General features: G+C 36.8%; 3 protein-coding genes and 1 pseudogene across 14 annotated transcripts; 3 read left to right on the forward strand and 1 right to left on the reverse strand.

Annotated features, from left to right (window-relative positions):
- Window positions 1–2,553: 2,553 nt before the first annotated feature.
- On the forward strand, window positions 2,554–5,944 carry LOC112173420 (protein LATERAL ROOT PRIMORDIUM 1). Of its 7 annotated transcripts, none has more exons than XR_005805195.1 (6): window positions 2,556–3,653; window positions 3,818–3,880; window positions 4,280–4,582; window positions 5,335–5,408; window positions 5,482–5,579; window positions 5,666–5,944. XR_005805195.1 is itself a non-coding variant. In XM_040513119.1 (4 exons), the coding sequence occupies exons 1-3, from the start codon at window positions 3,089–3,091 to the stop codon at window positions 4,567–4,569; spliced, it is 918 nt and encodes a 305-aa protein (XP_040369053.1). In that variant the 5' UTR covers window positions 2,557–3,088; the 3' UTR covers window positions 4,570–4,582; window positions 5,666–5,944. The 7 variants fall into 7 exon arrangements, 1 of the variants encoding a protein (XP_040369053.1); XR_005805194.1 differs by having other exon boundaries at window positions 5,335–5,393; XR_005805196.1 differs by lacking the exon at window positions 5,482–5,579 and having other exon boundaries at window positions 5,640–5,944.
- A 4,691-nt stretch (window positions 5,945–10,635) lies between these two features.
- On the forward strand, window positions 10,636–14,302 carry LOC112201070 (annotated as a pseudogene).
- Window positions 14,303–15,134: 832 nt separating this feature from the next.
- LOC112201076 (probable receptor-like protein kinase At5g24010) lies at window positions 15,135–19,216 on the forward strand. Its single transcript, XM_040510530.1, has 2 exons — window positions 15,135–15,460; window positions 16,761–19,216. The coding sequence occupies exon 2, from the start codon at window positions 18,025–18,027 to the stop codon at window positions 18,781–18,783; it is 759 nt and encodes a 252-aa protein (XP_040366464.1). The 5' UTR covers window positions 15,135–15,460; window positions 16,761–18,024; the 3' UTR covers window positions 18,784–19,216.
- Window positions 19,217–20,943: 1,727 nt separating this feature from the next.
- LOC112173468 (protein transport protein Sec24-like At3g07100) lies at window positions 20,944–25,766 on the reverse strand. 6 transcript variants are annotated; one of them, XM_040510517.1, is made up of 10 exons: window positions 25,334–25,568; window positions 25,096–25,182; window positions 24,870–24,987; window positions 23,703–23,739; window positions 23,389–23,575; window positions 23,106–23,251; window positions 22,874–23,028; window positions 21,993–22,074; window positions 21,768–21,883; window positions 20,944–21,095 (listed from the first exon to the last, which is right to left on the reverse strand). In XM_040510517.1, the coding sequence occupies exons 5-10, from the start codon at window positions 23,468–23,470 to the stop codon at window positions 21,065–21,067; spliced, it is 612 nt and encodes a 203-aa protein (XP_040366451.1). In that variant the 5' UTR covers window positions 23,471–23,575; window positions 23,703–23,739; window positions 24,870–24,987; window positions 25,096–25,182; window positions 25,334–25,568; the 3' UTR covers window positions 20,944–21,064. The 6 variants fall into 6 exon arrangements, with proteins under 6 accessions (XP_040366451.1, XP_040366461.1, XP_040366457.1 ...); XM_040510527.1 differs by lacking the exons at window positions 23,703–23,739; window positions 25,334–25,568 and adding an exon at window positions 25,589–25,766 and having other exon boundaries at window positions 24,870–24,984; XM_040510523.1 differs by lacking the exons at window positions 23,703–23,739; window positions 25,334–25,568 and adding an exon at window positions 25,589–25,766.
- Window positions 25,767–27,797: the final 2,031 nt, after the last annotated feature.

The raw sequence follows: 27,797 nt of genomic DNA on the forward strand, positions 1-27,797 counted from the left end.
TTTGGCTATTCATGGTGGCGAAGATGATGCTTTTAAGTTGTTGCTAGTTGGATTCAAGGTGCAGCCCATGTTTGACCATGATAATGAGTTGGCCAGGGGCGGCTTTCAGGGTGTACCAGTGGTGTGGCCGCACAAGGCCTTTGGCTTTGAAAAACCTTTAATTTTATAACATCTCTGTCAAACGAATATATATATATATATATATATATATATATATATATATATACAGGGGCGGATTCACATAGAGCCCAGATTAGGCACTTGCCTAGACTGAATTTTTGAGTTTACACTGATTTGGTGTAGGCAAGGTATGTAAAAATGGCAGAAATTGGGCAAAATCAAGGCAAAACAAGGTGAATTGGGGAAAAAATGGCTGAAATTGGGCAAAAACATGACAAAACGAGGGTAAAATCTTCATAATTGCCTCCAAAATCTATAGCTGCCCTCTAATTTTCCTCTCTTCCCTTCTTGCCATTGTCTTGCCTTACCGGAAAATTTTTTTTGGCTTCGCCCTGTATGTGTGTGTGTGTGTGTATATATATATATATAGATTTGCTCACCTAAAGGAGAATTTTAAGGGACTGTGACGGACAAATGCATCTCAACCACTTGTATTAAATATAAAAACATAAAGTATAACAACTTTAAACTGTTAATTTATTTTCAGCGGTCAAATTCACTTGTCCCTCACAGTCCCTTAAAAATTGTCCCTTAGATGAGCATGCCTTTATATATATACATATATTTGAAAATTGTAATGAAGTACTAAAATGTTAATGTGGTTCAGTTGGTGAAGCAACGAAACTTGTTTCATTCTTGCTAGCCCCATTTCTTTCACCTTTTCTTTCCTTCTTTTGTTCTTTGCTTTTTTTTTTTTCCATAGTTTTTTTTCTCGACTGTTTTTCTTACTTTCTTCTCAATTTTATTTATTTTTAACCTAACTAATTTTCATATTTTTTTAGTTCTTCAAATGAGTAAAGACCCCTCTTTCTGTAGGGGAGGTGACCCCTTTAATTTTGGAAAATGAATAATTGGTAGTACAAATGTATTGGTTGTACATTTGTATTGATGTGTAGCGTTAACATTGACATTTGTTAATCATCTAATCATCATGTGTATTTGTTAATTATTTATTTTTTTAATTTCATTTTACTTCAATTGTCAAGTAAATTACTGCGAGCTCTCGAGAGACTTCTTTGTGTTCTGTAATTCTATACATATTTATTACCTTATTATCAGTGAAATTATTATTTTTTAAAAATAAAAAATAAAAAATAATTGTAATAACAATAAATCGAAAGAGTCCAATAATTGCACCAAAGCCGCCCAAAAAAAAGAAATAAAAGAAGGTACCCAAACTCGGTAAAAAGAAAACCCTATTTTTCCACACCATCATTATTACATCGCAAAAGGGTCAAAGCCAATGCCAACTTCATCCAATCCAAAGCAATTAAATAACGTGCCTAAGCTAGGGTACCTACAACCTAGAGAGAGGCTACTAGACTCTAGAGCCAAACTATATATTATCATAATAGAGGGGTAGGGCAGGGTAGACTGGTAGAGTAGACCACTAATAGAGTAGGTTGGTCCCATAACTTAGTTAGTAGGCTATGCCTCCAATGATGCTGTGTACCTAACACACTCAGAGAAACTCACACTCAGCTTTAACTTTACCTGTCTCAATTTTTTATTTATTAAATATTAAAATAATGATTTTTCATTAAAACATTGTCAGAGTCCGTATACGCAAAAACCTGCTCCCTCGAAGTCGAAGGAGTCTGCGTATAATGCGCACTGCATTACTTGAGAGAGTAGGCCCCCGCTCCCCACCACCAACGGCTTTCGTGGAGCGTAACGCCAAAACACAAACAGGAATTTTTGCAGTAACAGATGGTGTTTATTGAGTTAACACAGAGTGGCAGTGGGTGCTGGTGCTGGGCTGGTACCAACCTCATCCTCTCATTATTAACAACCAACCAAAACACTGTTTTTCTCATATTGCTCTTTTTACTTTGTTTATTATTATTATTATTATTTATTTTTATATTTTGTTACAAAAGATGAACTCTCGATTTAATATTGTCCTGACTAAATTTTCAATACGCATTGCTACTTAATTCTATAACATTTGTGATTTTAAATTAATCGGTTGTGATTGTGGAAACCAATTAAGAATGGCAGTTTCAGCATTGATGCACCAAACCACCACATATTGTAGCCTTGGTTCGATCAAGTTCGGTAGTTGATTTTTCTAGTAATGATTGGCAATCATAGTGTAATACTTAATTTAGTTTTGATTGCATTAATGTGGAATTTAGTCGTGCGCATCAGGGCTTTGGCTGAGAAATTAAATGATTTTAGTTGTGGAGATTGTACGTGGTTGTTTGACATGGTTCACATGGTCAGCTAACTGAAAATGTCGGTTTTACTTTTGAGCAGAAGATTACAAAACTAAAGAATGTGATGTTTAAGCCATTTGGCATATAGCTCGGTCCCCTGTTTATAAATACATACCGAATCAAACTTCTTTTTGTATGACTTATAAAAATTTCAAAGATGAAACTCACTGGTTTGGTTTTGAAAATGGAGAATCAAAATTGAAATCCCTTTAACCTCATGGATCTCCATTTCATGTAGCTTAAGTTGTAAAAGCATCCCTTTACATTTATTTGAAGTAATTGTCTCACTTCCTCAGCTTCCCAATAGTTATGGCATTTTGCTGATTCATGAATCATATTATTGTGGCTTGTTTTGTTTACCAAAAATTGCCATGGGCTTAATTTGGCATCCTTTTTCAGTTTTTCTCTCATAGCTTTTTATATCCATCTCTTTTCTGCTACTCTCTTTTTTTTCGGAATAAAATATGATACACTGTTTCTAAGTGGGAGTTCTCATAAGCTGTTGCAGCAGTGGCAGAAGCTTCAGAGCTCAGTCCTAGTCCTCTGCACAAATCTCATCTCTTTCCTCCATAACCATCACAGGGTCAGAATACACAGAAATCTCCAGACTTTGCAAAACCCCTGTTTCACAAATTGTACACCAAAATCAACAACATTCTTGGCACATATTCAATCCATATGAGCAAACCATGTTGGGTCTGAGAGATATCCTCCTGATTGCTCCAAACCATTCTTCTGTGCACCAACAAAACCAACCCATTTCCTCTGACCACCCAGCTCTCCCTCTTCCTTCCTCCACAGCTCTTGGGGTTGGCCTCGGTATTTTCCCTCTCCTCACTGCAACCCCATGTGGCCAAAATGCTCCGACCGCCGACGGCAATCCGGACAATTCACGTTTCTGGAGCCTGAGAACGTACCCGGAGCTGAATTCTTCCAAGCAAGACATGCTCAGTTTTGGGAATCACGGCGCCGCCGAAAGTCAACAGGTGGCGGAATCCGATGACGGAAATGTGAACGGAGAAGGTGGTGGTCGTGGCGGTGAAGACAGTGGCATGAGGGCTTGCAAGGACTGTGGGAACAGAGCCAAGAAAGGCTGCGAGTATTCGAGGTGCAGGACTTGTTGCAGAGGCAGGGGATATGACTGCTCCACTCACGTGAGGAGCACGTGGGTTCCGGCAGCGAGGCGGCGGGAAAGGCAGATGGGGGTGACCGTTGCTGTTGCTGGTGGTGTTGCTAGTGGCGGCGGCGGTGAAGGTGACAATAGAAGTTTTGTAAATATACATCTGCATTTCGTTTCTTTTTGAGAATTAGTTTGATACTGAAAAGAATTGGATTAGGAAGGTGAAAATGTTGATTAGAGGGATAATGTTCTCGGATTATCGGAGCTTATGAAAAGTCGATAATGTCGTTGAATGCAGGTTCTTCCGGTTCTTCTTCCGTTGCCAAAAGACCAAGAGTAATGATGCCATCAAAGAATGCAAGTACAGCCTCTAGTCTGTCACCAAGCTGCTCTCGTATTTTGTTCAGTAGAATTGGACCAAATTGGTTTTCGATTTTTCTGTTTTGGTGTTAGAATACAATTGCGTTAACAAAGTAGAATGATCTGTGATTGTTGTCAGCGTTCCATATATAAGTAGTACATCAACTACAAGTTTTGATACCAAGGTCTTGAGGTTTGATATATACAATCTTAGTTTTGTAATACTTATGAGGTTGATCCTGTTTTGTTTAGTAATTATAATCTCTACAAGCATGGAGTTAGTTTCGGGAGTAGTATATGGATTGTTCTCTGTTCTTTGATAATTATTGTCTTCAAATGGTTTTGTAATTTGCAAGTGAGAGGACAAACCAAGTTAACTTGTTTTTATGCTAATCTACAGATGCAAATCTCAGACAGTCATTACCAGATCAAGTTCGGGTACCAGCTGTTTTTAAGTGCCATAGAGTCACTGCCGTTAGCAATGGTGAGGCCGAGATTGCTTACCAGGCTACTGTGAAAATCAGTGGTCATGTATTCAAGGGGTTGCTCTATGATCGTGGGGTTGATAAGAAGAATGAATACCCTTGTATTTCACATATGCATTTGGGAAGTGGTAGTAACCAAAGGAATGGAGACTCTTCTTCTCCAACCGTGCCTCCATCCAATGTCTGTGTGGCGTCCACCAGCTGAAGGTTGTTTAGAGGTATAGCCAATGACTAAAAAATTGAATTTCTGTATTTGTGCATATGGTATGCTGCATAAAATATCATCAAATTTTTGTTAAGAGAGTGAACCACTTTATTATTATTTCCTCATAAACTCGGCGTTGCTGAAACTTTCCTATGGATTCCTCTCTCATAACCTGAGCTTCATATCATCAAATATTGAATCAATTTAGAACTAAAAGAAATTTTGTTTGAAATATCCAGTAATTTATGATGGAATTCCACATTGTTCTGCAATTCAATGCCAGTTGTAGGTTTACACTGCTCTTTTTTTGCAATGCATAACTTTTCTTCTTTCTAACTCATCAAGCATCTACATGTTTACAATTGCATTAGTTGGCAACTGCCAGCACTGATTTGTCATAGTGCCTAAAGTTGATGTAAATTATACAGTAGTTCCTTCTCATTAAGAACTTAAGATAATGAAGCACGGAAGAAAAATCATGATCTTGTAGAAACAGAATGAGGCAAACAAAGAATAAAAGGGAAGCTTCATGTCTCTACCTATCAAAGAACAAGGCAGTTCCATTTGCCTTTTTCAACTTAAATATCAATAAATTTCCATTATGCAAGTGTTACTAGAATTTTCATCCAACCCCCTGCTATTATTTTTCCTAAATACTATTACAAACACATGAACTACTCTTGACTTCCATAGTACTTCAGCTTTGCACTCACTGATATGTATTGGTGTCATGCATTCTTATTTGTTCCTTTTGTCTTTCTTCAGAGATAGGGAGGTTTGAATTGCAACTCTTGTGGAATGATCATATTGGCTGTTAGTGTAGTGTAAGAGTGCTAAAAGTATGTTTTGTATTACTCTATTTCTTATCGGTCTACTACCTTCTTAGTAATGTTGGTGTTACAAACATTGCAGATAGCCAGATATTAAATGTGATTATACACGTTTGTAGTGTATAAGGGAGGTTTGCATTGCAACTCTTGTGGAATTATCATATGGGCTGTTAGTGTAGTGTAAGAGTGCTAAAAGTATGTTTTGTATTACTTTTATTTCTTATTGGTCTACTACCTTAGTAATGTTGGTGTTACAAACATTGCAGATAGCCAGATATTAAATGTGATTATACATGTTGATGCTTGGAAGTGCCAAGAACTATATCATAGAGTCTGCTACAGTATAGAATGCAGATATGGTTTCGCCGAGCACCCAGAAGCCTGGTTTGGAGCTCTTAACATATTGTTAATTTAGTTATCTTTTCATGTAACTGAACACCATTTTGAATAATTATCAAACTAGGACACGAAAGCGTTGGATCAAAATAGATGTAAGAATGTGAATATGTGGCCATCTATCAAAATATATGGATCTTCTCTCAGTATGTCCATCTCTCATTTTTGGAACAGAGAAAATTAGTCTCTAAATAAAGCTATGCTCTGTTATGGACTAGAAAGAAAGCTCATTTGCGGAACAGAGAAAATTAGTCTCTAAATTTGCCATGCTCTGTTGTGGACTGGAAAGAAACTGATGAATGAGATTCACCAATATGGGATTCGAAAAAGCATATTTCTGTTCTATATAAGTTTGCACTGTTAATTTTTAATATTTAATTTGTTTTGTTTTTAATTTTGGAAGTAACTTCCAATCTCCAGTATTACTCTTCTTCTTTGATGATACATTGATCTCTTTGGAAGAAATTTTCAGAAGGGTCACCTTACCAAGTTGATTATCATGAATTCACAACTCTTATATTTGCAATACACAACAAAGTTTGACCCAAAATATCCAGACAAATGAGACAAATGACCTAAGGACAAAATAACCAAGCAGAAGAAAGCTTTCTGTTTGGGAAAACTCTAAATTCAGCTGAATGACATCTTCTTTCTCTTTTGAAAGAACATCTTGCATTCTTGCATCATGAAATAAAATAAAATTTTTAAATCATCAAACACTTTCCTCATCTTGTTGATGATGGTATCTCAAGTGAGATATTGGGTTAATAGCTGTGGCATCTCGAGTAATTTTGCTCTTCATCCTAACCCTGTGGGATGTGAATGGTTGGGAATACTTGGGATGCTACCATGCTTTATGCCTATTTGTTCTTCAGGAGATCTGGCATCACGCCCTCCGATCCTCCGATGGGAACTTTACTGTTAAAAAAGTGCCTGTGCCAGCTTCCTTGATGATGATGAATATTTTGATTCCTGATGGAAGATTATCAGGAATCGTCAAATCCCTCCAAATTTGAAGATTTGTTCCTGGTTACATATTCAAAGCAGGCTGCAAAATAATGTGCTGATCCTAACCTAACCTACTGATCCTAATTGCTATACTTGTCCTGATAGGAATCTATACTCCATTTACTTTGTGACCGCCCAAAGGCTCAGTCAAAACTAAACATGCATAGGCTCCTAGGACGGTTGGGCGTAGGGCCAATCTAGCAGCACCAATGTAGTTTCAAAAGGTTTAGAACGGAATTGCCTATGAATAGGGGGATTCATTTTACAATCCACATTTCATCCTTAGTAATGGGGATTCAATTTTTTATTTTTTTTTTGGATATATGGTAGATTATAAGGACAACCCTGTGAGTTTATTGTTACACTACAAGAGACCATGCATGAGCATTGTAGTTATTAGAGCTGCCAACTAGGATCAGTAGGTTAAGGACCAATCTTCTTTTGTTGTTGCTGACTCAGAGTACCAGGTTCATAAACTTTCATATGACAATACAATGACTATCTTCCAAGTTCTAAGTTTTAATGTAACAAATTTAAGCTTTTGTCTATTAATCTATTATTGTCTCTTTCAAGTTTGGCAAAAATTAGGAACTAGTGAACATAATGAACCAACAAGATTAAAATGAGATGCAAAAGAACACATAACGAGAAAAGTTTAAACAGAAAGAATAAGAAATTCTTTAATTCTGTGTTTCATTTACAAAGTTTCAGATGCATACATTATATATAACTTTCAACCGTAAATTATAACCAATACATTTTGGAAAACTTGAGCTTGGATCGTCCTTCAATGCTTTGCTAACTCGGTCAGCTTTGTCCTCGATCATGATGACTCTATTGGCTGCTTCAAGAGCTGTTTATGGCACATAACAGTGTCCTTAAAATCCAAGAAATCATGACAAGTAGCAAATTGTGATCTCTCATCCTCAGTCATCTTTGAAAATCCTATTGAATTGCTGGTCCATGTACCAAGTGCACTTCGCGCAGAAGGCAAAACCAGCTTCTCAATTCCAAATTCCATGAGCCACTTTTCAAGCTCATTCATCAGAATTCGGCACATCCCAAGTCTCCGAAACTGAGGCCTAGTAGCCACAAGCGGCACTTCGGCCACTTCCCTGTCGATCCTCACAGTAGCCGCACAAATCATTTCCTCATGATGATCATGATCATTCCTCTCCAAAACCACAGTGTAAAACCCTCTCAAGTTCAACTCCGACTCGGACTCAAGATCAAAAACAATATCCTCAGCAATGTCTCTGTCGGTGTATGGGTCCTTAGAGGGCTCGAAACACTCGTGAATGGCATTGAGAGCAGAATGGAGCTTGGTGCCGTAATAATTTTCAACGCTCATGTGAGGTTTCAACAATCTCCATGTAAGATTGCTCTGCGCACCCACTACTGGAATAGGGATCCCAAGAAGGGTGTTGATTCCCGAAATCTTGGACCTATTATCTTGCAATATATCCTCCATCTTTCTAAATTTCAATCCTCTTGACGACGACGTTTTATTCTTCCTACACCTGACTGCTTCATGGCCACAGGCGGGTTTAACTGAGAGAGATGAACACACTCTCTTCTGCTTCATGATTGATCGATTAAACAGAAACAGGTTCTGATGAGCAAGAAGATCTGGGTCTAGATCACCTTGCTAACTTAGCACAAACAAGAAATAAAGAAAGCTAGAGAGAGAGGGTTTCAATCGAAAATGGGTATCGATATTCCTAATCGAACTGAAAAAATGGGAGGAGGTTGTGTTAATATATAGAATCTATTATTTGTCCTCCTCGACTGGCTGGGAAGTAGAAACTCTTCTCCTTCGAAATTAGGGATTCAAAATTGGGGAATCCTTGCTTGAAAAGGATTAATGATTTAATGGTGAACATGTCGGTTCCTATTATTATTATTATACTATTGATTTTCTAACGGTCGAAAATCTGAGCTGGAGCATGCTGGCATATGGCAGCTGTATCAACTCGGGGAAAAGTGAGGGTGTTGTCGGTGTTTCGCATGAGATGCAGGGGTAATGTTGGTATAAGATCAAAATTGTCTGAATTTTGATTGGCCAGTGATTCACTTTTTCTATTCAATCATCGCCATTAATTCAGACATATGTTTGCTTCTACAAACTTAGGACCTTGTGATTCACCCCTCCTTTTTTTTTTTTCTTCTCTCTCTCTCTCTCTCAGAAACGAGAAGAATTTTCGAATAATTTTAATTGTACATCTTAAAATACTTAATAAATATTTAGATTTTTCATATTAAAAATCATATTTAATGGCTAAATAAACGGAGCAAAGAATATATCAATTGGGCATATGTCAAAAACAATGAGACTATGAGAGCTCTCAATCTTGTTAACCCAAGCGACACTGCACTCAAATCTCGCCATTCATCCAAGCATCCTTGAACTTTATTAGAAACCTCAACCTATAAACTACCCAGTATTTCATTTCTTAGCACCGATCTCTACCTCAAAAACACTATGAAGGCTTTGGCTGTGATAAGGGAACACAGAGTCAAAAGCGAAGCAAGCCGAACTCAACTTTATTATGTTGGTGGTAAAGTTTGAATGACAATAAATTTATATTATAATAAAAAAAAAAGAGTGAGATTTACACTCTCCATGTTTCATTTTTTAGTAACATAAATTTTATCCTTGGCGACTTAAGTTTTATTATTTTATAAGAATTTTGTCCAACCCAAACTGCGACATCGCATTTCTTCTCTCAGAGTCGGACTGTTACTCCCGATTCCCATCGTGTGGAGTCGCACGTGCGTCTTCGTTTTCGTCTTCCTCTGAAAACCGCAAAAAAGTTTCTCAGTTCGGATTCGAATTACCATTTACCAGGCATGAATCATTCTTCTTTCCCAGATTTCTAGTAGTTGCTTCGATGCCTTAATTAGCTTATTCCCAGATTTCCCAGTAATTGCTTGTACAGTGATACATTACATACTTTTTAGTTATCATCTCCTTGATTACAATATAATCTTTACCCATCTCCAACAATCCAATCTCGTCTGCTGCACCATTCATAGCCATCTTGAATCTCTTGATTATCCCATCTTTATCCACCCTCAGACACCATGTTGCGGTCTGTCCATTTTCATCGAGAAGACTTGGTGAAAGCTCGATCAGAGAAGCCGAAAATGTTAGAAGAGAGATTTGTACGTATCCTTGGTTAGTTGGAAAAAGCCAATCTCACTGTTTTAATTAATCTGCTAGTTTTGGCCCAACATGACTATCAGTAAGAAATTTTTCATCATACAAACTAGGATACTATATATGATATATGAAAGAACGAACAATTTTGTTTTGGGAACTCATTTTGGCTGAAACTGTCTTAATTCCTACTTCTTAAGCTATGGAACAAAGCTTAATGTCTTGAAACTTCAGTAGATAGTTGTCATTGCTTGGTTCTAAGGTGATAGTCATTCAAAATCTTATTCCAGTAGTCAGGTGTTTTCCCAATTAAGTTTTGACAATATAAATTGATTTAATTTACACGCTACTGTTCTGTTGGTTTGCCATTAGTACAGGCTGATATTTTCATCCACAAGCCTGGTTTAGTTCTTGTTTATTATTCAATAGTTTTAGGCGCTGAAAATTGAAGTCAACTAGACCAATCTCATAGTGTTCTTTTTCTTTGTTCAATTAAAAAAAAATAAAAATAGAGCTCTTTCTGGGACCATTAATTGATGTTACTGTTATTCTCATCCAAATGCCAAAAGACAGCAAGTCTAAAAAGAGAAGACTTTTCAATTTTTTTCGGCAATCTGAGAAGAACTCCCAAAATCTCCTCTGTCTTATCTGCCAGTGGATGAAATGTATTAGGGATATATGAATAAATTTACGTTTATCTGGCTTGGAATTTTCCAAATTTGTATGGTTGATTTCAATTTTCTAAGTTTCGCAGACATTTCGTGTGCTTAGTCTCTGTCTTGCACAATTTAAATTTACATGCTCATTGAACTCCATAGTCCTTCTAAAGTTCTAGGTATTGGCAGATTCACCCAAGTCCATCATTTGCCATGGAGCATCTTCGTATCCCATTACTCTCTCTGCTTTTTTTTCTCCTCAACCTCTCATCCCTTCACTTTCTCTCTTTAGCTGATGATTATTTCATCAACTGTGGCTCACATGATAATGTGAGCCTCACTGCTGGCCAGAATTTCTCTGGGGAATCGAAGCCTGCAGGTTACTCTTTCTCCAAAAGCAAGGCTGTCAAAGACATCAACCAGTTGCCAGGTATATCACCTCTATATAAGACAGCAAGAAGTTTCAATAAACCATTCTACTACCAGTTCAGCATCACTGAAGATGGTACTTATCTGGTACGCTTACATTTCTCAGCTTTCTCCTCCTCCTCCTCAAATAATCTCTCCACGGCTGTTTTTGGTGTTTTGGATTCTAAGAATTTCACACTGTCGAACAATTTCACCGCCAAGAACACTACCTACTCCCCTGTGATAAAGGAATTCTTTCTCCGAATTGATATTACCGACTCATTTAGATTATATTTTACTCCTCAACCATCATCTTTTGCATTTGTAAATGGCATAGAGTTATTCCTTGCCCCTGCAGATTTCATCACTGAGAACTATGCCAGTAATCTCCCTTTACACACAATTTACAGACTCAACGTTGGAGGCTCACCAGTAAATGACACAATTGGGAGACACTGGGAAACAGATGATAGTCATATTTCTGATCAAAACTCTGCAAAGAAAGCCCCTTTTCAAAATACACTCAATTTAAATTACTTTGGACAAAGGGATGGTTTGGTTGCATCTAATGAGTCTGTAGCCCCACTTCCAGTTTACCAGACTGCTAGAGAGATGATGAATGGCACTAGTAACATAACATGGTTTTTTCGTGTGAGTAGTAAAGCTAGACACATTGTCCGGGCTCACTTCTGTGACATTGTTGGTCAGCCTGGTAACATTATATTTAACTTGTATGCAAATGGCAACTTCCGCAAGGAGATCGGCAACTTTTCTCAATATTCGGCTGTTCCCTTCTACTATGACTTTGTGGTGAATTATAGTGAATCTGAACTCTTTAATATCAGCATAAGACCTAACAATGGTGCTTCGGAACAAAATGCATTTCTAAATGGTCTGGAAATATTGGAGATAGTGGAGGGATTAGCTCCAATTCCCAATGTGAAAGAGTCCAAGAAGAATGTTGTGGCTCCTGTGGTTGGTTCAGTTCTTGGAGGCCTGTCACTCATCTGCGTTTTAATAGTTGGATTTGTGTTCGGTTTCAGACACAGAAAGGTGGAAAAGCGTGTGGAGACTTCAGTTTGGTCACCAATGCCTGCAAATGGAGGAGGGAGTTCTCACAGCTCCGCTCTCAATCTAAATTATCTTGGGTTGAAGATATCTTTCAGTGAAATTCAGTCTGCAACGAACAACTTTGACATAAAGTTGGTGATAGGTAAGGGTGGCTTTGGGAATGTTTATAGAGGCACTCTTTTGAATGGCACAAAAGTGGCTGTGAAGCGAGCTTATAAGCGAGATGAGCATGGGTTAGGATCAGGCCAAGGCCTCCTAGAATTCGAAACAGAAATCATAGTGTTATCGAAAATCTGCCACCGCCATCTTGTCTCCTTAATTGGTTAATGTAATGAAAGGTCTGAAATGATACTAGTGTATGAGTTCATGGAAAAAGGGACGTTGAGAGATCATTTGTATGATTCAGACGTGCCTCGCTTGTCGTGGAATCAAAGACTTGAAATTTGTACTGGAGCAGCAAGGGGTCTTCATTATCTCCACACAGGTGCAGCTAGGGGAATCATTCACCGAGATGTCAAGTCCACCAACATATTGCTTGATGAAAACCATGTTGCCAAAGTTGCTGACTTTGGCCTTTCGAGATCTGGAGCTCTCGATGAAACGCATGTCAGCACTAATGTTAAAGGCACTTTTGGTTACCTTGATCCTGAGTACATGATGTCTGAACAATTGACAGCAAAATCTGACGTTTACTCATTTGGTGTAGTTCTTCTTGAGGTGTTATGTGGAAGACCTGCTATTGATCCAACGCTTCCAAGAGAGCAAACGAACTTGGCTGAATGGGGAATGCTTTGCAAGAAAAAAGGGTTGCTTGAACAGATTGTTGATTCTTCATTGAAAAATCAGATTGATCCTAGCTCACTAAGAACTTTTGGTGAGACGGCTGAGAAGTGTTTGCAAGATGATGCTTCTGATAGGCCAACAATGGCCGATGTGCTGTGGGATTTGGAATATGCATTACAGCTTCAGAAAACAACTAAGCTTAAAGAGGCTCATGAGGACAGCACCACCATTGATGCTTCATCAGCAGCATTCAGTTTGCCAATTGTTCAGCGTTTTCCTTCACTTGGTTCGACAACAAATGGAGACGATATGAGGGACAGCGACTTGGACACAACAGAAAACAAATTTTCTCCCAATTGAAAATTGGTGATGCCAGATAGATGTAAGGTTTGTCAGCTAACATTAACTGTGATTTTGTTTTTTTAGCCTGTCAAGTAAATTGGTGATGTGCCTTGTTACTTTATCTATATGTTTGTTTTATTAGCATCTCTAAGATGTGATATATCATAGTGTCTCAATTCTGCATAAATACAAGCTACATATGATTTCATCTTCACTGTGTTCCTGAGGCTACTTCACCCGTCCCCATACTTTCATAGCCTAAACTCTCATTCATGCTAGTTACCCTTTTTATCCTTTCTTTGGCATCCATTGATGTTGTCATCTGACTCAAACAAGTTGCAAAAATAGGTAGAGCCTAAGACAAAATTTAACTTGGACAGTAAGATCAGGGTAAAAAAGAATTCAGATTAAAGAAAAACCAGATTTACAGTAACAAATGGTTAATCCTCAAACCTGAAAAGTCTTAGATGGAATGGCTAGAACTCTCAGAAAATCTCATTTATATCAGGAAGAAATCCTATTTATTAGTCAGGAAGGGGTTTTTAACTTGTGTTTTGCTTCAGTCAGGAAGCACCAGGAGGATGTCTTTGCAAGTTTACTGCTTTCTTATAAAGAAAGGCCATTTATCAGAGAACAAATTCTTCAACATACGCTTGAGATAAGTTGCTATTATATATTTATCAATCTAGACACTGAAAATTATGTGTTCTACTTGCCCAACGTGTGGTTGGCTTGATGTTGGGATCATTGATTTTATGTTTAGAGAGTTAAGAGAGTCAGTGAGATGGAGGTTGATATGAGTCTATGACCAAAAGGTAATTAAACGACTCAGCATGCCTAAAGCTGTTCCATTGGACTGGAGCTATGTTTAAAGCACATCCAACTGTGCACGATGTTCTCTCTTGAATGATTAGGCAGAACATAATTAGAGTACTTTAATGTCTTAATCCTTCTGATAAATTCAAGTGATCAAAAAAATGTGTATAGTACGTATTATCGCATAGCACACTGATTCCTTGTTTCTATTTTTGTGTTATGGTTTTTTAAGAATAAGAATAGCACGGTGATATCTTTTCTTCTATGGTTGTATTGTGGTCCATTACGTGCTTTTTTTTAATGATTATGATCTCTTTAGTTACAATAACAAGGATAATGAGGAAAATCAGTCTACAAATCCAATCGTCATAGTTGTAGACTTGTAGGTTGTTTGCACCACCATTTTTTTTTCTTTTTCAGGCAACTAATTTGTTAGCCATCTTGAATACCCTTTCTGTCTCCACCCTTAAAAACTCATTCCAGTCCGTTTAGTTAACCGTATGTCTGTCTCTGGACCCAAATTAGACTCCATAATGAAACTGACTAGGTGTAATTCTGAGAGAGAACATAAGGTGAGAAAATAGTGATATAAAGGTGAATAGTAGTACACTACCATCGGGTTTTCTGGTTCCTTCATTTGATATTTTATCCAGCACATTTGTCAACAATTTCTACTTATGTGCTAAGGTCTGCAAATCAACAAGAGAGCAAATTTCTTTGAATACATAATATACTTCTTTTGAGTTATCATCTTTTTAATGACAATAACAATGACATCTGTACCGATGCTTGATCTTCATCTCCAAGAATCCAATTGTTTGTAGCACCTTTGATAACCATCTTGAATATCTTGATTTTTCCTTCTGCTTCACCCTTAAAAATACTGTTGTGGTCTGTCCATTTTCATCTAGAAGATTTGGTGAAACAGCTCAGAGAAGTCGAAAATGTGAGATGAGAGGTAAGTGTGTATCCTAATTAATTGCTCTGCTTGTTTTGGCCCAACATGACTTTCAATAAGAAATTGTTCATCAAACAAACTAGAAAATGTTGTAAATCATTATGACATGTAAATTGATATTTAGGTGTAATGGAATGTAGTAGGTGTAATGGAATGTGGTAGGTGCAATAGAATTGCTCCATGTTTTGTAACCTATATATAGAGGCTGCAAAGAAGTAATAAGAACACACATCTCACACTCCATTCTATACATCTAAACTCTCTCCCTCTCTCAAGTTCTTTGAAGCAAAGCTCTCTCCATTTTCTGAAATACTTTTATGTTCGTTTGACAACACGTTATCAGCACTAATAGCTCTAGGACTCGGATTACCGATTGCCAAGAGAAGAGGTGAATAACTCTTGGGTTGCAAAGACGAGGTGGTTCATCATTCAATCAACATCAATCTACCAGCTCTACAACCAAGTAGGTTTTTCCAAGCAAAAACAGATCTTGCTGTTTCATTTTACCTTCTGTCCTGTGTTCCAGTATTTATTTGAAATAGTAATTCAACTCTAAAACTCACCAAATTTTGTATGATGGAGCCCCTGTGTGTTTACTTCATCTCTGTAAATTTTCATATTTTTCTGGGTAGTTTTTCTTAGTGTTTCAGTTCGTCTTTCGACTGTTGTTCAGTAGGGACTGCAGTCATGATTTATGACTTTTGTTGAAGCATCTAGTTTAACTTAATCCTCTATGAGAGATACTTATTTCTCTTGCACTATAATTGGCATAATTGAATGAGTAAAACGGAAAACCAATAGCTTAAAACGGAAAAACAATAGCTTTTAATTTAGCTATCAATTCATGTATATTGTGACAAATATCTATATATACTTGTTTGGATTTAGTGATAATGATACATCTTTCCTTCATTATTTATTATGATAATGTTTTGTGGTGTTACCTGCTCATATTAAATTTAAATATTTTACCCGCTTAAATTCTTTGCATTAGAATATATATGTGCGGAATGCAGGTACTTAACGAACCGGAAGTTCACACACATAAACATTGAACCAAAAGTTCATACATAAATATTGAACCAGAAGTTCACATGTAGCATCGAACCTGTAGTTTCGACAACACTGAAAGATTATGAATCTTTCCAAGTAGGCTCATCCAATTAGATGCGATGTCTAGGTGAGATTCAATGAGGCTGTGTACTTAAGCGAGCCTCGCTCCACCTAAACCTCATCTTCTTGCCTGGTCGTATTTAATTGGAGTGACCAAAAGGGTTGAGTATTAATATGTTGATAATTAATTTACATAATTGTGTGATAATTAATATGTTATATTACTAGCATGCAATTAATATCTCAATTGATTTGTGATTTCCATTTATTTAATTTGTGAGATATTATTTCAATTGTCTCTAATCAATATTATTGTGTTACTTGTCTAAATTTTTGCACTAGAATATATGTGTAGAAAATGCAGGTACCTAATGAACTAGAAGTTCTAAATGAACCGGTAGTTCATACACATATCTAACCTGTAGTTTCGATAATGCCATTTAAGAAACTTGAAGTTTCCTTCATAAATTCACCACACATGATAAAACCAGTAGATTTTACATGTTTAATCCGATTTTCCATACCATGTTATAGAACCTGAAATTCCTATTTGTTGCTTATGGATGATACTACGCAAAGCACTAAGATTATTTGCTCATTTCCTATAAGAAATGACAAATCTCAACAAACTTGACTTTGTTGCTTTGAAGGTTTCCGGAAGAAACTATCTAAAGTGGACTCAAGATGTGATAATTCATCTAACTGCAAAGGAGATGAGATCAATTATCAATGTTGGCAATGTCGCCAAAGAAGTTTTTAAGGCGAGTGCCATAATTTTCATAAAGAAACATATGGAGAAAGCACTCCAAGCTGAGTATCCTATCAAGAGGATGCACAGACTCTTTGGGTTGCTCTGGAAGAGTGCTTTAACCATCAAATGACCATTTTCTTGCCTGAAGCAAGATATGATTGGAAGAAGGAAAATAACCCACATGACCGTCAGTCAGGTGGCCAAGGCCCAAGAGGCCAAGGAGCACGTAATCCAGCTCCACATGACCAAGGCCCATGTGGTGAGAATTGTGATGCCCTAGCTCAGCAAGCCTGAGTTGAAAGGAACACTAGTTTGGCTCGTCGCCACCAAAATTAGCTTGATCATTGTCATCGATGTGGAGGAATTGACTGCTAGTCCTGCACTTGCTATGCGATAATCGAAGCAATAGATGAGTATTACGGTAGTCGCAGAACTCAAAATACCAACTTTGTTGAAGGGTCATTTTCTATAGAAACCACACTAGAGATCATGGATTTTCAGGCAAGTACTATACATATTGAGGATTAGAAACTCGAAGACATGGGTATGATTGGCCTTATGTGCCATAACTAATGAATGATGTTTCAGTCTTCGGATTTTGGTGATTTATGTTTTTTGATTATTTTGGAGTAAATGTGGTTCTGTTCGAATATATTAAATTCAATAAATTTATTTATACATGTGATCCATTGAATTAAATAAATGAATAGACATATTCTGTGGGGAAGTTTGTTGTCTAGCTAACAGTGCTATTATGCACACCATACTCCGAGATCGGAGATATGTTTCAAACTTATTGCTTATTTATACCTCTGTGACAACGGTATCAGGCCGATCCAACCTAATAGAGGGCTATGGCAAAGCCCACTTTATGTTGTCCAATGGTCCTGAATTTACCATTAATGAGGCCTTATATTCTCCACGTTCCAGAATAACGTTATTAAGTTTTAAGGATATTCGAGCTAACGGTTATCAAGTTGAAACCACTGAGGAAAAAAGAGTGGAATCTATTTGCAAAACCTCCAATTTGTATGACCGGAAGCATATATTGGAGAAGCTAAAATGCCTCTCGAGTGGTCTCTACATGGCAACCATTAGATTGATTGAGGCAAATCAAATAATCAGTCAGAAGTTAACCAATTCGAGCAACTACTTGCTATGGCATGACCATTTGTCTTGGGTTGAAGGCAGTCATAATCAGCTCCGCTCTCAATTTAGATTATCTTGAGTTGAAGATATCTTTCAATGAAATTCAGTCTGCAACGAACAACTTTGACACAAAGTTGGTGATAGGCAAGGGTGGCTTTGGGAATGTTTATAGAGGCACTCTTTTGAATGGCACAAAAGTGGCTGTGAAGCGAGCTTATAAGCGAGACGAGCATGGGTCAGGATCAGGCCAAGGCCTCCTAGAATTCGAAACAGAAATCATAGTTTTATCGAAAATCCTCCACCGCCATCTTGTCTCCTTAATTGGTTACTGTAATGAAAGGTCTGAAATGATACTAGTGTATGAGTTCATGGAAAAAGGGACGTTGAGAGATCATTTGTATGATTCAGACGTGCCTCGCTTGTCGTGGAATCAAAGACTTGAAATTTGTACTGAAGCAGCAAGGGGTCTTCATTATCTCCACACAGGTGCAGCTAGGGGAATCATTCACCAAGATGTCAAGTCCACCAACATATTGCTTGATGAAAACCATGTTGCCAAAGTTGCTGACTTTGGCCTTTCGAGATTTGGAGCTCTCGATGAATTGCATGTCAGAACTAATGTTAAAGGCACTTTTGGTTACCTTGATCCTGAGTACATGATGTCTGAACAATTGACAGAAAAATATGATGTTTACTCATTTGGTGTAGTTCTTCTTGAGGTGTTATGTGTAAAACCTGCTATTGATCCAACGCTTCGAAGAGAGCAATGTTAACTTAATGAGCAAACCAAGATCCTTTCACAAAATGCATAAACACACTCAAATGATCAATACAATATGAACTAGAATACAACAAGAGGAGATGCATCACCTGCTTCATGCACAACAGCCATTCCTTCAAAAGTAGTAGCAGCAACACAGCTATTCAACACAAATAATCCGAGCTCCAAAACTTCAAGCAGCCACGCGCAAGAAATCTTCTACTCAACTATGTGTTTAACTCCTCTCTATGGGGCAGGATTGAATGTTTTGTCACATTGTGAATAGGGACTTCAAGCACCTATATATACAAGCTAGATAGGTCTTCCCATAAAAGAATCCTTGATTCTAGCTAATGAGTTATTTCTGAAAACATGCTATAATTTATCATATCAACTAATTAGATATTTATCTTTATCAAAATGGATTCCTAACCATATGAGTGACATACCAAAGCTCATTAGGTGTCTAGGTAGATAATTCATATATTTCCCATTTATTGTAATAAGTTTAATCAGTTTGTTATTTATTTAATGTAGATAATATTAGGTCCAAATAATATTTTACAATCTCCCCCTTGGACCAATATTGTCTACATAACAACTGAACCAAAACTCATTCCAGAAAATAGCCAAAGTGTGCACTGAAATATATGGTTTCTCAAGATCCATTCAGTTCTGTCAAGAATGCAGCAGCTAAAATAGAACTTGGAAATAAACATGCTTATGTAAACATATTTGTTCCAAATCACTAATAATAACCTCTGCATCTCACATGAACTACAAACTGATATGATGAAATCAAGTGGTAAAGTATGTCATTCTGCAATAAACACTTGATTATGGTCCAACTAAAAATTTTGAATATCAAAATCATAATGCAAACATTATTTACTTAAGCACTAGTGGATTGCATGTTTGCCTCTTACTGAATATATGCATATTTCCATCCACCTGATAATCAACAAATCTAAAATAGCAGCAATCAAATATTTTCAAAATAAGATCAAGCTGTGAAACAATATATCTGGAAATACCTCAAGCTTTATTCATTTGACCAACATATGAATACATATTGTTTCTGACATGAACTGCAAACTGAAATAAAATTGAAACTTTCAAACTAAGAAACTGAAAACATAATCTTTATGACTTTTGCTCTTTCTGAACTCAGGAATCTAAACTAGAGAGAATTCCCATGTCTTCAACATGCTTCTTGAAAACTGAAACTGGTAATGCCTTGATAAAAGGGTCTGCAAGCTGTGCATCTGTGCTAATGACAGCTATTTCAATCTCTCCATCTTTTACCCTCTTTCTCACACTGTAGAACTTCAAGTCTATATGTTTTGAATTATTAGACCTTTTGCTATTCTTACTGAAGAACACAGCAGCTTCATTATCACAATAAACTTTCAGCTTTCCATCAACAAGATTACTTAAAATCTTTGTTTCCAAAAGAAAGTTTATGATCCATAGGCTTTCACATACACCTTCATATATGGCTATAATTTCTGCTTACATGCACTACTAAAAACAATTGTTTTTGCGACGCCTATTTTGCGACGGCAAATTGAGCTTTTGCGACGGAAAAAACTTTTCGCGACGGAAAATTGAGCCTTTTGCGACGGAAATGTTGGCGTTGCAATAGGTGGCGTCACAAGATCCATTTGCGACGGTAAAATGCCGTCGCAAAAGATAATTGCGACGGTATTCTCTTGCCGTCGTATCAGTTATTGTTTTGCGACGGCGATTTGCTACGCAGGCTTCCGTCGCAAAATTTCCATTAGGGTAGCCCAGGTGGAGGTATTTGCTACGGCTATGTTGCCGTCGCAATGTGTATATTTTCAAAATAACCGCCAAATCTTGCCGCCAAAATTGATGCTACGGTTAGTTTGCCGTCGCAAATATATTTATAAACTTTTATTAAAATATTTTGATAAATAGATAAAACTATATAATTTTATACCAATTGCGACGCTGAAATGGCCGTCGCAAACGCTAATTTTGTTTTATTATTATTATTTTTTCCTATTTCCACAAAATTAAACAAATAAATAATAATAATAATAATAATAATAGTTAAGCAATTAAATATCTGCAGAAATTAACATTAATTCATGAAAAATAAAGTTAAACATATCCATTGAGTCATCGTACCATATTCAAATACAAACACTAAAATGAAAATAAATGTGTTGTCATTTCCAAGTATTGAAAATTATAACCACACTTGAAATAAAACAACAATCACAAGTGCACCATTTTACTTTGTCATTTTGTGAGCTTTGCACTTGCTTTCATTTGCTTTGCTCTTTTTGCCATGAAAACCTATAATATAAACATAGAAAAACCAATGTTACCTTAATGTCCAGTAAGCAAGATAGACAACAAAATGCACATATTCTTTCGTGATGGTGTCTATACAAACAAAACAAAAAACATTAAGGCATTGATGGACCTCAATCAATAGTAACAGTTATTGTAATGCACAAGGGTATCGTTGTGTGTGCCTTTCTATCATATTCATGTCCACAAGATTCATCTTCTCGCAATGGGTAGCTAATACTTTACAAGCAATCTAATATTCATACTGTAAATTCAGAGAGCTAAGCTTCGGCATTGATGAGGAATAAGCCATAAGGGAGTTTCCTGCACTAAAAATACAGACAACCTCTAACCCGAGGGGCATACCACATAAAAGTCAAAACAGCTGCACAGTAAGCTATTATCCATTACTGGATGCTTCCTACAAACGGAAGTGGGCTGTTGTTTGGGATCTAAATGTGCTTCCAGAGCTCTTTAAAGTGACAAATGGAGAAAGTAGAAATCATGGAACATGCATGATTCTCAAGTATAGCTTTCACTATGAAAATTAACCTTAACCAACAGCACCGGAATCCCTTAGTATCTTCCAACTCAAAATCATATATAGTAATCAAGCATTATTTTGTTTCAGTCAAAAGGAAGATACCATGATGGCAATCTGAGCTATACACTTACTTTGCAAATTCCTTGGTAGCTTCAAACTCAAAGTCATAAGCATATGCGGCATAAGAATCACAACAGATAATGTGTTGAACATTCTCATACTGTGGATCTGGAAAGAAGTGATCATACTGCAAAAATAATAATAATAATAATGAATTATGTTATTATTACTATTATTATAATAATAAATGGTGCATTACTAGCAGTGACTCTGACAGCAAACAACAGGACACTTACAGAATGACCAGTTTTGAATTCAGATGATATCCTCAATCGCAGTACACAGCCAAAAGCATATGGTCGACTTAGCATCCGGTACCTGCAAATCATGCATCTCAGTCACTAGAACCTAGATATGTTCTGTATGCTTATAACCTTTACATCTTTTGTCAAGAAGGGTAAGAACCAGTGAGAATTGGCCCAGCTCCAATGAGGGCACCCTCTAAGATAATTTAATATTCTTGAAACCTAGAAACTATTTTGTCACTCTATCCAATGGCTTACTATATCTATCTCCATCAAAATTAGAAGCAAAGATAAGATATTCATTAAAGTTTACATAATACATACTAGATGGAATTTAACTGCATCACTTGCTAACATATTTAATAACTAATAACACAGACATATACATGCATACACATGGATGAGAAAACAAAAATTGGCCTTTTGAACCATATCACATGTATTGACTTTCCCATGCTCTTTGATAATTTATTATCTTGAGAACATTTTCATTCTGAAATTCCAAGCAATCCTCCATTATATTCATTCATCTTTACACCTGAGTTTGAATCCTATAAATTGCTTATAATTTATTTACTGATGATCCAAGCACATGACAAAATCAATGATTTAAGACTTGCACTGAAATATGAGGAAATAAGAACCTAAAAGAAAGGAGGATGCACTTTGAATTGATCTTCTAATTAAGGAACTTAACATGGGAATAAAACTGCTTTCTTTTATTTGAATTTTCTAATATGTAGTGCAGCACGCTTGCTAAATGAGCTTCAAAGTCTTAACTAATACTGAAGTTAATTGGTCTAGTTAAGTTCTATCCCGCATCACACACTAGAATATCAATATAAATCTACAGTATTTCAAGGACTACTCACATGTCCTGTGGAAGTGTTAAATCATCAGTATTTGAATAAAAGTACAATGAGCCTCCACTTTCTACGCTAAGAAACTTCAGAGATGCCAAATCTGTATTCTCATTTGTAATAGCAAAGATGTCTACGCAAACACCTGCTTGAACAACGACAGCAGCCTGTAAAATATGTCAATGCTTACACTTACAGAAAGATATTCAACAGATGATACCACAGACAAGTAAGACTAAATTACCAAATCTTTATAGAAAGGTGTCTGCTCAGGAAGCAATGCACGGTCCGCATCCTCTCCTCTACTAGCATATTGTTCACCGTACTGTCTTGTATCTAGTTGCCCAGCTCCATAGTCAGGAGGACTAGACAAAAAGGCAAAGACTCTACCTGCGGTTACATGCAAAGGAGACAACAACCTATATCATGCTTTTCTATGTCATGTGATGATAAGAACACGAGTTTAACCTCTGATTATAACAGAGCACTGCTATAGAAAATATTGAGCTCTGAGATTCACCACCTACCTAGTGCAAATGTGCTTCCATATTCAGATCCAAGGTAGTTTAAAAGGGCTTCAATTGCCACCCCAAAACCTCGCCCACCCATCAAAACACCATCTACTCCTTGCCCTGCTGCTGTTCTTCTCTCCCATGAAGTTGTTGGTCTAATTGTTTCAAGTGCTGATCCAATACGGTCCTTACAAGTTTCCACCTGTGACAATGTTACCAATGTTACAGATTTAGTGAATTGTTTACACAATAAACTGTAACAAAACAACCCAATCACTAAATCAGAAACATATTGCACAACAGAAAAGATAAAGAGTGATTTTACATACTGGAGCCAAGAACTGTAACAAGGGCTGTGTACTTACTCTGTCAGAAGAAATATTTAACTTCATTTAATATTATATTGCACAACCCAATCACTAAATCAGAAACATATTGCACAACAGAAAAGATAAAGAGTGATTTTACATACTGGAGCCAAGAACTGTAACAAGGGCTGTCTACCAACTTATATAATTAGAGGCAAGAAATATTTAATATTATAAATAAAATAATTTGGCCTGCACTAAGAAATATTTAATGGTAATAGTGGATTAGATGAAGTGAAATAAAAGTTACCTACAGTTTGGATATTAGCAAATTGGATTTTTGTAATTTTAATTAACCAGAAGCTGGGTCCAAGTCATCATTGATTGTGAATCCAAATCAGAATCAGATAATATATTGGAACTTGGAAGCATGCATTTCAAAATAATTTCATAGATGTTCATGTTTAATCATCCAAATACTACTAATTTATGAAAACATGTACTAATTTATGTGTTATCACAATTCCTCTATCAAATGTGCTTTGTACAACCTCTGTTAAAAGTTTCTGACAGTTGCAAAGTTTACTTACTAAGAAATTTACTTTGGAATTCATTGCTAAAATGGTCTGTAAGGTTTATGATATTTGAAATGGGATTCAAGTGAGTGTATATATGATTATTTCATTTTGTCCTATAATGTTAATATTTGATGCCCCATTTATCATTCTAATTAAAGAAGAATGTGACTACTTGAGCTTGATACACCTCATATGGTAAAGTCGACTATTGTCGATAGCTAGACTGGGACAAGCAAAGATCGTAGGTATGTGTTTCTAAGGATTCTATCTCAAAAAAAAGACTGCTAGATTAAGATGGATATAATAAACAGGACATGGTTTCTTTTGATTTGTAAGAGGACATCAGCTGTTGCTCAAGTTTTACTTATTCTGGAAATTAATTCAGTTTCAGCAACTCCTGCTCCAATCATTTGACTCGAACAAAACCCAAGAATATATAGAAACAATAAAACTTCATACTCTAAGAGTCTAAGCTAACAATCAGCCAAGTATCCCCAACCTAACGAAATCGAGCAATCATCAGAACCAAATCGAGCCATAAACCCCAACCTAACTCCAATAAAATCTACAATTAATAGCAAAATAAAATGATGAAATCAAGTAAAACTACCTTGGAGATTACTCAATAGGAGGAGTAGCCCAATTGTTCTGTTCCAATTCGAGGAGCTGCAAAGCATACACAATCAAAAACCACGATCCACAACCCAACCAGCTACCTCCTCAAGCTACTGTAATTTGCAATAAAAAAAAGAAAAACCTTAGGGTTTAGTTTTTGTTGTATCGCAATCAACATACTAGATCTTCTTCCCAATCAAGTTTTTGAATTGAAATTCAACCTTCAAATTTGCTTCATCAAAGAAAAAGAGAGACACAGGGTTGACTGAAACTGAAGCTGTGGCCGAGTCCAGTATACACTTGCTTCCCTGAAAATCCAAAAAGCACAGTCAGTCACACGTGTATCACAAATTTCAGCAGCAGAAATGCACAACATCTAATTCGAATATAGTGAAAGATCATGTGTATTCAAGTATCTAACCGAACCCCTCGTGCAAAAAAAAAAAAAAGCTTAATTACCTTTTACAGAGCCAAATTGATAGTACAGAGAACGAGAAATCGCGGTTTCTGAGTTGCAGATACACGAAGAAGACTCAAAGTCTGAAACTTTATAGGTTTTGGGAGTCCTCTGATTTCAAAGTTAGAATCTTTTTGGGGGTTTTTATTCGAATTCGTTTTGGGGGTTCCTCCCTCCTCAAGTTTTTGTTCTATCCCATACAGACCCAAAATCAGAACGAGCCAAATTACACAAAAAGCTGAAAATCAAAGAGTCACCTGTAAGCTGACGGCGAGAAGAAGATTCGGTCATCGGAATGTTCATAACGGCGGGAACGGTGAGGTTCCGGAGCTGAGAAATTTCCGGTTTGGGACTTTGGGAGAGAGAGAGAGTGGTGAGGTACTGGGCGAGAGAGAGAGAGAGAGAGAGAGAGGTTGTGTTTGGGATGGAAAAAGAATTAGGGCTGTGTTTTGTTAGTTGGAAATTTTGCCCAAAAAAAAGAGAGGGAAAAATAGAGGGAAGATTATTTGGATTAGCGCCGAGAGTAATACGGTGACGTTTATGTGTTGCTAGGTCTTCTTTCCTCTTTTTTTTTTTTTTTTTAAGTAAACATATACAAATGTATTTTACGACGGCAAGATAAAAATCCGTCGCAATTAATTACAAACTTACTACGGCAAATATTTTCCGTCGCAAATAATAAGGCTTAATCTCGACGGAACATTTTCCGTAGCAATAGGGTCTCTATTGCGACGGCAACTGTTGCCGAAGTAAAAAAGCGAAGCAATTGCAATTCTTTTTAGTAGTGATGGTGGTTGTGGCTATCAATGATTGTTTCATTGTTTTCCAAGCCACTACAACACCTGCCAACATATATACATAGCCACAAGTAGACTTCATTGATGCAGGATAATTGCCTGCAAAATCTGAGTCTGTAAAGCCTACAAGTTCAAGTTTCTTCACACGCTTATACACAAGCATGTGACTCTTAGTCCTCTGTAGGTATCTCAATACCTTTTTGCCAGCAGTCCAATGCTTGTGTCCAGGATAGATTGAAATCTAGACAACATGCCAACTGCAAAGGATAAATCTGGCCTAGTGCACACTTGTGCATAAATGAGACTGCCAACTAATCTTGCATATGGTACAGACTCCATTTCCCTTTTCTCAACACTTGTTTTAGGGCATTGATCCTTATTTAATTTATCTCCCTTAGATATTGGAACCTCCCCATGAGCACAAGTAGCCATATCAAATCTCTTAAGTATTTTTGAAATGTAGGCTTGTTGAGATAATCCCAATAAATCTTGTGCTCTGTCTCTCTTTATCTCAATTCCTAATACATAAGAAGCCTTTCCTAGATCCTTCATATCAAAATTTTTTGGCAGAAATATTTTGGTATCTTTCAGTAACTTAATGTTACTGCTAGCAAAGAGAATGTCATCTACATATAGGATAAGAAAGACAAACTGGTTTCCAACAATTTTAAGATAAACACATTCATCAACAAGGTTTTCTGTAAAACCAAAAGATGCAACCATAGAATCAAATTTTCTATACCATTGCCTAGATGCCAGTTTAAGTCCATATATAGATTTCTTAAGTTTACAGACTAAATTTTCTTTTCCAGTTTCAATGTAGCCCTCTAGTTGTGACATGTATATCACTTCTTCCAGTTCACCATTCAAGAAGGCTGTTTTTACATCCATTTGATGTAACTCCATATCATAGTGAGCTACCACTACTAAAATTATGCTCATAGACATCATGACAATTAAATCGGTGAGAAATACACGTGATGTAAAACAATGTCATTAACATCGATTCCTCAAAAACCGATTTGTATGCATATAACTGACATCAGTTTTGAAATTAGCCGGTGATAAAACTTTCATTTGAATTTTCAGAAAAATGTTGAGCGGCCTAGTTAAAATTTTTTAAAGAAGCGCGGGGGAGGAAAATCTCATTCCCACACTTAGACATATTTGGATTGACTTCAAATAGCCCTAACACTATTCGACCAAACCTCCCTTTCCTCCTCTTCGTTCTCCACCTCCGACTAAAACCATCCTCCTCTTCGTTCTCCGTCTGCCTCCGACCAATACCCTCCTCTTCATTCTCTCTCTAAAACCCGCTCCCTCTCTCTTTGGAATTGACGAAGCCGCACGACAATTTCTTACAGGAGACAATGGAGCCTCCCCAGTCACTAAACCTTAGCTCCGGCAAGCCTCCAAGGAGAAAAGTGCCTCCGCCGTCAGATCTAACTAGACCGCAAAGGTGTATATATATATGTCTTTCTCTATTTCTGTTAAGCTTCTTTCCAGAAGGGTAGTTTTACTTTGATGTGAATCACTGAAAGTTTGAACCTTTTTGCGTATTGGGTCTGTCTCAGATTTGCTTTCTTACTAGAACAGAACTGCAATTTAGAATAGGGTCATGGGCAATGAGGAATAAATACGGATCGGAAGAAAAAAGTTTGTGTTTTTT

Source organism: Rosa chinensis, chromosome 1, assembly GCF_002994745.2.
Source record: "Rosa chinensis cultivar Old Blush chromosome 1, RchiOBHm-V2, whole genome shotgun sequence".
NCBI lineage: Eukaryota > Viridiplantae > Streptophyta > Magnoliopsida > Rosales > Rosaceae > Rosa > Rosa chinensis.